The sequence below is a fragment of the Papaver somniferum genome, chromosome 11 (assembly GCF_003573695.1).
Source record: "Papaver somniferum cultivar HN1 chromosome 11, ASM357369v1, whole genome shotgun sequence".
Lineage (NCBI taxonomy): Eukaryota > Viridiplantae > Streptophyta > Magnoliopsida > Ranunculales > Papaveraceae > Papaver > Papaver somniferum.
Genome location: NC_039368.1, coordinates 127,298,916 through 127,311,464, shown reverse-complemented (window position 1 = coordinate 127,311,464; position 12,549 = coordinate 127,298,916). Strand labels below are relative to the sequence as shown.

Sequence of the window (12,549 nt, the reverse complement as noted above, 5' to 3'; positions counted from 1 at the left end):
GGCGTCAAGAGGTTAGCCGACCATTTCACGTCCATTCAACTATATCCCAACTTAAGGTTTAACTACTTGCTAAGATTTTTTTTTAACGGAGTAAGACAAATACAAGTATGAATAAGATCAAATGAGTTTGTGTTCTCACAATCCCATGGCATTCAGTTTAAGATTTAAGATTTAACGGACAATTCAAAAAGGACTTGTATGATTTTTTTTTTCCAAAAGATTTAACTGACAATTCAAAAACGAATCGTATTTCACTTGTTTTTTCTATTTTTTGTACGACTCATTTTCACACGGCCGATGATTTTTGCTTGGTTTTAAAAAATTCGGTTTTGGTAGAGTTTTTTCTCCGATGTTTATCAAGAAGGACTATGCATGATTAGTTAATCATAAAAAAACAGTAAAATTATGTTAGGTAAAAAATAGAAGAAAATTGTTGAAATCCAACCAGGAAGAACTAAATTAAGCAGTTAAATGGCTTAATCCAACATAAATCCACCCTTTTTGACCTTTGACTTTTTATTTTAAGGGTGGTGGACTAGTTGTAATTTAAAAAAAATAGTCAACTATATTGACTGTTTCTTTTCTTCATATCACATTCAATTAATCTCATTTTAGTCTTCCTAAACATGATTAGTCTTAAACATTAGTAGTTGCCTAAAGTAGTTATCCTAGATTTGTTCAAACTTAGAGCATCAAGAACCTAAATATTAACATTTTTTTTTTTTTTTGATTTTAGGTGGATTTTGTTGTTCAATTTTTCACAGCCTTTTTCCTCCTTTCAAACCCTAACATAGTGATGTTTTTGGATGCTAATTCATTATCATTTATCATTACATGGATGCTATGGAAGTAGTTAGCTAGCCAAGCCACTTCTAGATAGATTTTTGTCATTCCTGCTTCTTGGAAGTCTCTATTTTTGGGGTATCAAATTCAATCATATTCAACACTAACATGTGGTCATATGGTGTCTATCTCATTCACTCATTTATTCAAGATTTTAAAGCACAAAATCCAAAAGAAAGAAAGAAAGAAAAGAATCCAAGAAATGTGTGTTTGTTCTTATCCTCCATTTTTTATGGGTTATCCACACTGACCTGGATGAGTCATGTAACTCTGTAACTAGTAAAATTACTGATGTTACTGTAATATAGTGGTAAAGTTGTTGGGTGATAATGCCTCTAACGATATAAAAATAGTAAGACTCGTAGAATCTATGTCAGAATGTGAGTAATTAGTAAGACTGGTAAGAAATTGTTCAAAGAAGTGGCAGCAGAAGTTCTCATGATTTTATAATATCAAAAACCATAGGCAAGATCAAAATTGCAAGAAAGAATACAACACTTTACAAAGGAGATGGATACACTTATATTTACATATGAAAAGGCATAGCTGAGTTTCATGTCCCGAGAGAATCGACACAGTGCCAGTAAAAATGGGGTCGATTGACTAGGTACACAAGAGTATGAGATTGTCTTCTAAGCAAAACAAAAAGAAAAATTCTCTTCTTTTTACAGAGGGGAGGAGTTCATTATGAGCATTGAGTTTACATAACCTACAATCACTAACATAACACTCTAAAGGGTAAGCATGAAATGCGAAACACGGGAGATCAATTCGAGTTATGACATTGAACTGACTGATCATAGCTGTTGTTGAATGAGCTGGCCGCTGTAAATGATGCATCACTGAAGTCGACTGAGTCTACACAAAAATCATCTGTTTCATTACAGTTCATTTCATTGAACATGAGTTTCGCCACTGTCCTGTCAATGATGTTGGTCTCTAACTCCATGTTGTCACTTCTTCCATACCTGAATGTTGAGGAAAATGTCAGGTAAAGCGTATACTGGTACCTCTTGCTTAACTAAGTTAAAAGGGTTCATAGACACAGAGCGGTGAATGATCAAAGCATGGAGGTGTTAACTCTATAAGTATTACACATCTAGGACTTTTTATAGGTTAACAACATCAGAGGCCCATTAACCAATACAGACTAAAGTTTAGGTTCATTGCTTACATTGAGTTTTCTTGTTGCTGGGTAGGTACTTGCGGCTTGTAATCTTCTCCACATCTGTTCTGGTTTTGAGCTTGTTGCTGTTGTTTCGAGTTGTTTGCAAGGCGGTACAAGGCATCCCGAAAGAATAAACGTGTCTCTGAGGTCAACTGCTCAAATAAAAATTGAATAAACAATTAGAATATGAAGTAGCAATGGGTGAAATAACATTTCTGGGAGCTTCCAAGGCTTCTTATATTCACCTGTGTCATGACGTCTTCTAGATCTTGCATTGCCTTACATGACACTTCTTCATTGGCATCCTCCTCTTGTTCAGCGGATGATTTTACTGGTGCCTGAAATTTTTGAGCAATAGCATGGTTAGTTAACTCACAAGGTACAGATCTTTACATGCGAGACGCATAATACAAGTTCTACAAAAATATCACTGAACCCGTAAAATTAAGAACCCCTCATACTTCATGTTATCGTTATTGACAACGAGGTTTAAAGTAAGGTGTCAGATTCATCTAAACAGCTTACCATATAACTTCTAATGAGAACAGCTTACTATCTCGCAATGCAAATGAGCTGTAGTGAGCACAGTTTCATACCGCAAAGCTGCCTATACCTATTGTGAATTGCAAATTGAAAAGTAGGGTACGATGGAGTAATAAAATTTATTATATTCTTTATCAGTTCTTTCAAACGCGAAACTCCACTCCAAACATGTATAAAATACGTTTAAATTGTTTACTTCAATCTATTCGGTGAGAGATTTTTCACCTTAGTGTCCACAGTAGCTTCCGTTTGGTCAGTATTGGATACCATAAAATGAGAAGTTTCATCCAATTTGTTCCAGTACATTGATTGTGGGTAATCATGTTTCATATACTTTGATCTTCCTAAATCAGACTGGTCTGTGCACTTACTTTGAGAATCCGCCACCATATCATCGAACATTTTATCCAACCGCGCCGAACTGCAATCGTCCTGGCCGCCAAATAACATTTGAGGAACATCCATGTCATCCTTAAGCATTGAACTCCTGCAACATAAAGAACACATAAGGGTTAAACCCCGAAACCAGAAGACACTGCACTAGACTTATGTAGTAGTATAAGAGGTTAGAATAGTACATAGAAAATTCATCCTCCCAAGCCATTTTGTTCTGTCCACTATCGTACGTGTACTCCGGCCAGTCGCCACCAAGATACTGATTCTCATCAACAGCAATCTCTGATTTCATTTCTGAATTGTTTTTGCCGTTCTCAACTACGGGACATATACCATCAGAAGAAGAACTCTGCATCCACTGGTACCAATCATCGGAAGTAAGAGGTCTGTCACATTCATCTTGATACTGTTGTTGTTGATTAACCTTGCTTGAATTGTAATTTTCCATGTTATACATCTGAAAATTTTCACAGCATAAAGAAATTCAGTACAAGAAACCGCAAATTCATCAAAGATAATCAAATCATGACAAATTAATTCAACCAAACAAAGCAGACATACAATCGAAATCAAGAAACCCCAGTTTTTCGATGTATCAATTAAACCCAAAATTGAAATGAATCGAACCTAAGAATCAACCAGATTTATGAATCCAACAGACATATTAAGCAACAGAAGATGAGAAATGAAGTCAATTTCAGCAAAATCCAACCATGAAAACTAAAAGAAAAACCAAACCCTAAAAATTTCATGAACAAACCATATGAAATCTCATAGAAATCTACTTAGAATCAAAACTAACACAAAAAAAACAAAACCCATTCACTAAACACCTCTCCAGCATGCTCTAATACACAGATTCAGATTGAAATTCACAACATCTTAATTTAACCATCAGAAACACAAACAGAAAACATGAACACACACACATCAAAGAAAAAAGCAATAGATCCATGAACCATAAACTGATAGTAATCAAACTGACCTTTTGAGTGTAAATCTGTATGAAGAAGAAACAGAGCTTGAGCTGAGAAAAGTTGAAGTTGAAGAAGAAGAAGATGGGATGATAATTAGTTGACACAAAAAAAAATAAGCAAAGGCAGATAAGAGGTGTATATAAAAGGAAGAAAAGAAAAGAAATAATATATTTGTGGCTCAAAATTCTTGGGTTGAAAGTAGTGGTTGTGAGTGAGGTGAGTCAAGTGGGTATGTGTGATCTATTCCTCTGTTTTCATTGGTTGAGGGTTCCAGGTAGACCTGTTTTAGGAAAATACAGTGGTTTCCATTTGTGTTTGTGGTGTGAGATTTACGTGTGGGGTTTGAGTGAACGTCGGTACTACTAGAATTCATACATCTGGCAATGGTGTTTGTATTCTCAATCCAACGTGGATAAATTGTTAATCCATTATGGATTATGACAAAGTTGTTTATAATAATAGTGTGTTGCTGGCTAGTTTTTATACTAGTAGCTACCCACTCCTAAGCTTTAGGTGAATGGTTCATGGGATCTATTCATATGGCTCGCCCGTTGTTCGAACATTTTCTAATCACAATCACTCGTTAAGCATACGATGGTTGTGAAACGATGATATTCGGTAAATACTTTGTATATACATAATTCATTATTCGTCACGTGTTGAGGGAACCACACGTGGAAGACTCACAACCTTGATACATCAAGATACGATGCCACGTATCAACACCCAAAGAGCATCTGTCATCTACATATATCCATCATCAGATCAATCCAACGACGAAGAATCAAGGGGCACGATAAGAGCAAGTTGTCGCGAAGCATCATAGAAGATCAAGGGATTTACTTTACTCCATCCCAAGGAAGATCCAAGATCAAGGATTGGGGTGAGTCTCGTCGACAGGGATGTGACAGGGACACCAGACAACTGTCTGACGCCTGCGGACGCAGGCCTTAGTGCTGAACCACGTAACTCATTGTCTCATTTACTTTCTACACTTTACTTTTCGTATTTAACTGTCGTGCATCCTTTATGTTCATCATAGTTTCTATGTGATGAAAGACGAGGACGAGCCCAAAGGCTCTGAGTCTCCCTTGTCATAGTTTCATTTATATTCTGTCATTAACTAAGGTTTGGTTATAATGCGAATATTGTTTGTGGACACGATGTTATCATCGTTACTTCTGTGTTCACAATCTGGCGCTATAAACAGGGACCTTGTCCCAGTAAAAGATTTATCTTACCATGTGATTTTGCACATTTTTTGGCTCCCAGCGCTATTCCCTAAATAATAGTGTTCTAAGCGACTTGTCACTTTTTCTTCTTTTCGAAAACACCTTTATGTCCTTGACTTCCATTTCAAACTTTCTTCGAATCTACGAGCGCTTTTGAATTCATCTTAGGGATCCAAAACCCTCTTATATTGCGGATTTGGGATAACATATGTTTGAAATCAATTTTTAAATATTTACATCATGTGCTTACTGATGAACGAGTACCAGATCTACGTTTTCAGGTCTTCGTATTTCAAACCCACGGATCTGTGCATTTCCGAGAAGATCTTTGTTTTAGATCCATGAGCAGATCTATGTTCATGATTATTGGAACTGTCTCTCCAAGCTTTTCTTTCTTTCGAATGATCCCTCAACAATTTTTAGATGAGTGTTGTGCTTTCTGGATTTTCTTTCGGATTAACCTTACTAACCAAGCCCACGCGGATGTTGTTTCTTCGATAATGTTTTGTTTATGCAGAAAAAATTGAAGATGGAGAAAACAAAGGATCTGGGAAAAGCCAAGGCATCGTCAAAAGAAACCCCAAGGACAACTCCCGTCATGACACGTAGTAAGCAGAAGGGTGAAAAGCTTAAAGCATCAAACAAGAAACAGGATGGAGCGGAAAGCACGATGCCGATGGGCGCCAACGCAATAGCAGCAGCAACCAAAGCAGCAGAAACCAAAGCAGGTGCATCCAAAGTGGCAGTGACAACCTGAGAAAACGAACAACGTGAAGGAATGAAAGAATCAGTAATACAACAACCCCTATACGGGATGCCACTCACCAACGAGCTAAATCAACCGTTGCTAGCCAACCAACCTCTTCTGATAGCAGACCAGCCAGCACAAAAGCCGATAGAACTCCCGGCTCCGCCTGCTGATCCACCGGTTCCCTTAATACAGACTGTTGATTAAGATCACACTGTAGCCGCCGATGGACAGATGCAAGTGGGAACCCTGAACCAGGGATCGGATCATTCAATCTAGATGATGGCAGAACTAGAAGAGTTGAAGAAAAACCAGAAGGTGTACGTTGATGTTGTGGCCCTACTAGCACAAGAGAACCAACAACTGAAGGATATGATCGCTCAAAGTGCTGAACTAAGGGACTTGCACGACGAAGCTAATTCCAAAACACTGCCGCCTAACCAGGACCGATGGATGGTAGTGGCCAATGTCAATAATACTGAACCATTAAATCAAAGGGCTTCCAGAGGAAACCGATTATCCGATCCAGACTACATTCCCGAAGACTCATATTATTTCGATAGTGAGGACCGAAGATCAGGACGATCCACAGTTAGAGAAGACCACCAGCTGGCAATGGAGAATCTTCGTACTGAAATGATGGCTGGGATCAAGGAACTGAAATACCGACAAGGAGGAGGAAGACTATAGGAAGTGATGAGAGAAGCCAATACCACACATTTGACTCCACACTTATCCAGAGCACTCATTCCCCAGAAGTGTCCCATTCCAGTATTCGATCCAGCGACCCAACCACCCGCATTAAATACCCTAGACTTATGGTACGTGTCGAACGACTTGTGGAGAAGAAGAAGGTCCATCTTTGTTCCTATATAATACCGTTGGAAGATGCTGGGTTAGAACGAAGATAGCATCGGGACGACGCAGTAACCAAGACGATAAGGGCAGCTGTACTCGAAGAAAAAGACCCACGATAGCAGTCTATAAATACCCCAACCCACTAAGGAAGAGGGGTCGGCCATTTGAGAGTAAGAGTGAAAGAGACAGCAGGAGAGAGAAATTGTAAGAGTAAGTATGAGTATTGTTTCCCTCCTAGCTTCGTTCCTCACCCAAAGTCATTCGACTATTTTTGTAACCTTTAATACATAGTGAAACACCAACCCCATGGACGTAGGTCTTAGTGTTGAACCACGTAAATCATTATCTCATTTACTTTATGCACTTTACTTTTCGTATTTAACTGTGGTGCATCCTTTATGTTCATCATAATTTCTATGTGATGAAAGACGAGGACGAGCCCAAAGGCTCTGAGTCTCCCTTGTCATAGTTTCACTTATAGTTTGTCATTTACTAAGCTTTGGTTATAATACGAACATTGTTTGTGGACACGATGTTATCATCGTTACTTCTGTGTTCACATACTTGATAAATGAAGTTCATAATTTCCAATTAGTTGTAAATTTGACTCAGCGTTTGACTCGGTTGAGGCAGATTGTTTGTTGTTTTATTAATCTAATGTCTGAGTCGAGTGACCGAGAGATGTATTTTAGTGCAGGTGTTATTTTGTGCAGGACTTGTTTGCTGGGTTTGTATACCAGGTTGGATTCAAATTTTTCAATAACTAGCTTTATTAATATTACTATTTTGTAGTAATGTTTGAGTCAAGTGTAAAGAGTCAGATGAATCCAAATAAAATGAGTCAGATAAAAACAAACAACCAAATGTCAAAATAACTTGTAATTAGGATTAGTTATGTACTAATTATCTATGTAGTTAAGATGCTATTTCATATTTAAGAATCATTCTCTCTCTTATATTTTATATCTTTTTACATTTCCTCATGTCAATGATTGGTTCTTATCTTGTGCATGGATGTACAAGATAACAAAATCCATTTAGAATTTCATCATTTGGATCAAGGTTTGACAAATATTATCCCACACGACTTTGCGGGATGACTTCCCGCAAAAGCGGCTTCTTTACCGTTGGATGATCAAATCAACGGTTAGATTCACATTCAAGAAAGGACTCATCACTTTCAGGAAAGAACCCACCACTTCCCCTAAAGGGTTCAAGACTGTTAGATCTGTGTTTTACCATGATCTAACGGTAAAAAAACCGCTTGAGCGGGATAGCTTTCCGCAAGGTCGTGCGGGATAGCACTGCTCGGAAGGTTTTGGTACCTTCTTTAATTCTCCTGCTAACAATTCTCTAGCGTTAAAACACATGTTGTGATGGATGAAATTTGCTTGAGCCTGGAAGCAACCATCATCATTAGTTGGTTAGTGGCTACCATCTTAAATTCCAAAAGGGCTGAACTAGGAACAACCCAGCGGCCAGCTGCACTCATTTCTGTGGCTAAGGGTTGTTGAAAATTTAAATGAGACTAGTGGTTAACAACATGCAAGGACAACAATCCTATATATTCTTGTATCTGAAACTCCCTTCTAATTGGTCCTAGAGAGCACAAAACCTACTTGATGTCTGAGAAAAGTTGAAGTTTGTTCAAACAAATCTCCTCTTTTCTGCGTTTGTGGTGTTAGAGCCACTACTGGTATATGTCATTGCATATGATATATCCGTACAAACATTCCAAGGCCCCAAATACATCTACTGAGAAGATAGACGGGCATCATAACGCCGTCACTTTTCTCCACTATAAGACTGTTATCGTTATTCTTTTTGGAAAACTGTTAACCGGAGATGAAGATATGATTGTATATTGGATAAACTATAGTGTGGAACGCCGGTGTCTGATATCGGATGTCTCCAAAAGAACGAGTCTGCGGATCACGACCATAATAAGTTATATATATAAAATTTTAAATCCATCATGGATTTTGTTAGCGCCACATAACATAACGGTATCCTTTATGAAATGAATGAAGGAGATAATTGAATATGTTTAAAAATGCGGAGTTTAGACGCGGTTTAACTACAATAAAGGACTGTGACACCACCATATGGATATTATGGATGGATAAACTCAATGTTTTTCGATCTATACAAAGAATATGCTAATCCCTTTACCATTATCCAATTTAGCTAGCATCACACAAAGAGATAACTCTTGTAAATGACATAACGGCACCTTAATGTTTGAAGCTAGAAGCAACCATCGTTATCATTCAAAGGGTCCAACCAATACCTAAAAACAATCCTGGTGCACACATTTTCTGTGGCTCTCAAAGTTTTCCAAATGAAAGCTGGTGGTTGTAAACCAAATCTATAGCTGGTTTCTAATTGGTCCAACTATCAAGAAAAAGTTTGTCCTAGGCTCTCCCTTTTTTTTTGTTAGTGGTGTTAGAGCCATTCATATATGTCGTGTGGGGGTATAATGTCCTGTCCTCGTGGCTTCAAACACAGGAAAATAAAGATTGTGACAAACGTTTTTCTATTGTTATTAAAATGGAGGAGTGAATCAAAAATGGTTTTTCCAAATTTGGCAAACAAAATAGGAAGTAATATTTGTGCGACTTGCTTAACAAGTGGTTTTATACTAATCAGTGTGACTCGAGTGTCTGTCTTATCTATAGCTCAATAGTGTTAAAGCACAAGACACAAAAGCAAGAGGAAATCACAAAAGAAAAAAGAAAAGAAAAAGTAGTGTTACAATTGCGAAATAGTGGAAGAATAACCATGTCTATGTCACTGGATTTTTCCTAATCCTCAACTTGGCATATAAAATAGGGACTAATTGTGCCAACTTGATCAACAAGTGGTTGTATACCAGTCGATGTCATATGATTCTCAATAGTGATTGAAAGCAGAAAATCCAAAAGATAAGGAACTTGACAAAAGATGTGGGCTAAATGTCTCACACTCACCTTTATGTCCAATTTACGGTAATTTGGATTTTGTTCTTCCCTGCAGAAAAAACCTGAGTGCGTAATTTATCTGTTTAGTAAACAAGGGTATTATTGGGGCGTCACATTTCAATAAAGGAGCTTCACATGGATTTCTAATAACTAGAAATTTGGTTAGGCGGTGTCTTAAAGATATAGTTGATGTCTAAGTTACCCTTCCATCAAAACAAATAATTAAAAAATGGTTTCCAAATTCTAATCAACAACAAACATCATTAACAACAACTCAAATTTGATCATCATCAACAACCCTTCCATCAACTATAACCTAAAATATATATTTTTTTAAAAAAAACCCTAATTCTTTAAATTTAATCAACAATAACCAAAATTAATCGATTGTTAAATTTTTTGAAGCAAATTCGAAAATTGTCGATGATTTCAGAACCAGTCACAGCCGTATAGAAAACCAATGTCTCAACTGTTTCATATGTTTTACGGTTAGACAAAGAAGAACTCCCAACCGTAATTGTGTCGAAGAATGTTTCTTACAGTTAGTTTTTCTGGTCGTAACTGTTTGACGGTGGGGTTCGACTTTGATAGAATCTAACCGTAAATAATCCTGGATTTTCTTTTTTTCAACTTGCTTTACGGTTAGTTTAGTTTTTGAGAAAACAACCGTAATTGTTCTTCGGTTGGGTCCGACCTCGTAAAACTCCAGACGTAAATATTCCAGTTATTGTTGACGGGCCGCGAGTTATAACCCCATAGGTGTCACTATCTATGTACAAAAACTCCAACAAAACAAATTGTTCACAAAAACCCCATTTAACATAAACTGTCAATATTACCCTTCTAGTTTAAATCACCCAAAACAAATAAAAATCAACCCCACCTTTAATTTTTATTATATTCTCACAACAGCACCACCACCGTGCCAATACCACTGACCACCACCACCGCAACCACCGCCGCCGCCTCCACCGACCACCACACATCGCCGTCTCCACCGACCACCACACATCCCCGCCACCGACCAAAACCACCACCACCGCCGACACATGCCGCACCGCCACCAACACCACGACCGCCCACTGTCACTACCACCGTCGCCGCTACAGACCACCGCCGCAGCCAACCACCACCTCCACCATCGACCACCGGCCACCACCGCCACCGCTGACCACCGTCGGCGACGACTATCATCGCGCCACCACCGTCGACCACCAACGCGTCGCCACTGCCACCACCGCCACTGCGCCATTGCACCACCACTATCAGCCACCGCCGACCACCACCACTGGCGACCACCGCCGACCACCACCGCCCAAAACCATCACCACCGTCACCAGCACCACGACTGCCCACAACCACCGACCAAAAATTAGATGGAACCAAATTTGGTTTCATCATAAATACGATGAAACCGGTTTTAGTTTCATCATAAATAAGATGAAACCATAATTGGTGCGAACCGAGTGTCAGCCTGCAACAAAGTGAACTAGTGTCGGCAAGCAGTGATGCAACTTAAATACTCAAGAATGAACAAAAAGTAAATTCTCAATAGACAATCCAAAATCAAGTTGATCACCAATCGATAATCAAGTTGATCACCTAAAAAAAGTTTCCTTGTCTACTAACTTATATGTCCTAGAAAGTTTATTATTTAATTGTACACTATGAATAACAAAAGATACCCATATGAACATCTAGAAAGCTTGACGTGATTGGTGAATAGTTAAGCAAACATGACCACTATATATCAAGAGATTTGACATTGCAGGTGCAAATTTTATTGCTAAAAACAGGTATCCTATTTTAGTCGTCAAGAACCTCAACAAACTATTATCTATTAGCAACAACAGGCAACAGAAGATACATGCTAGGATGTCGAATAATAATATAAATGTTGTAACTGTAGCATGCACTTACGGAGTTGCTAAATTAAACTTTTGTGGTCTATGTCTCTAATAAAATTAAAAATCTCTTCACAAGCCAACCAGACAACACTAAGCATATAATTCTAGCATGATTTTATAAATCCCATCTAGGAGCTGGAGTGCTGGACAAAAGTTTCAAAATAAGGCACCAAAATGGGATACGATATACAGAGTAATATGTATGATTTCTACCTCCATTATGGTTCCGATGGCAACCACCATAGGAATCTATTGGAATATTTGACTTCTCAAGCATCTCAAGGGCCTGCAAAAGGAAGTTTCGGGCACCACAGTCGGAAATGATGGCAGCCGCAAGGGCCTTTTCTGTCTGTGGTTGTAAGGGTGCAATAATGTCATACTCAGTCCACGAAAAATAACCAACAGGAACATCTGATGAGAGACTAGTTGTCATTACAACTTTAAACCCTTTCCTAATACAAAAGAAATTATAGCAAACGTTAGTCTTTAGAAACTCTTGATAGTTCTGGAGTGGTAACAACAATAAGACATAGTTGATGTCAAAGATGGTTACTCTCCAGTAGCTTCATTCTGATGTGCTAAGGTTAACTTTTGTAGCCTAAAATTCAGACTTGTAGGGATGCCTGTGAACACTAAATAGATATTTTCAATTAGCAGTGTTCATTTAATGCTTACTGGAACGGTTATCAAGTCACAAAGGGGATTACTTCTAATTCAGCGCCTCACACATATCCACAATCTTGTAAATTCATCATCTAAAGTCTGAACTATCAAACTAACAAGACTAGCTAGTGCATCAATCTTATTTCTAAAAAGAAATTTTGGATTTTGCTTACCCACTCTCGTGCCGGAGCAACATTATTCTCTGAATAATAATGCGATGACTCCATTATCCGAAGAATCCCAGGCACTCCATT

The 12,549-nt window shown here is 38.2% G+C and overlaps 1 protein-coding gene across 1 annotated transcript; it reads right to left on the bottom strand.

Annotated features, from left to right (window-relative positions):
• Nucleotides 1-1,264: 1,264 nt before the first annotated feature.
• LOC113320647 (protein LNK3-like) lies at nucleotides 1,265-4,054 on the bottom strand. Its single transcript, XM_026568545.1, has 6 exons — nucleotides 3,936-4,054; nucleotides 3,133-3,407; nucleotides 2,780-3,041; nucleotides 2,257-2,349; nucleotides 2,018-2,163; nucleotides 1,265-1,811 (listed from the first exon to the last, which is right to left on the bottom strand). The coding sequence occupies exons 2-6, from the start codon at nucleotides 3,405-3,407 to the stop codon at nucleotides 1,610-1,612; spliced, it is 978 nt and encodes a 325-aa protein (XP_026424330.1). The 5' UTR covers nucleotides 3,936-4,054; the 3' UTR covers nucleotides 1,265-1,609.
• Between the last annotated feature and the right edge of the window lie 8,495 nt (nucleotides 4,055-12,549).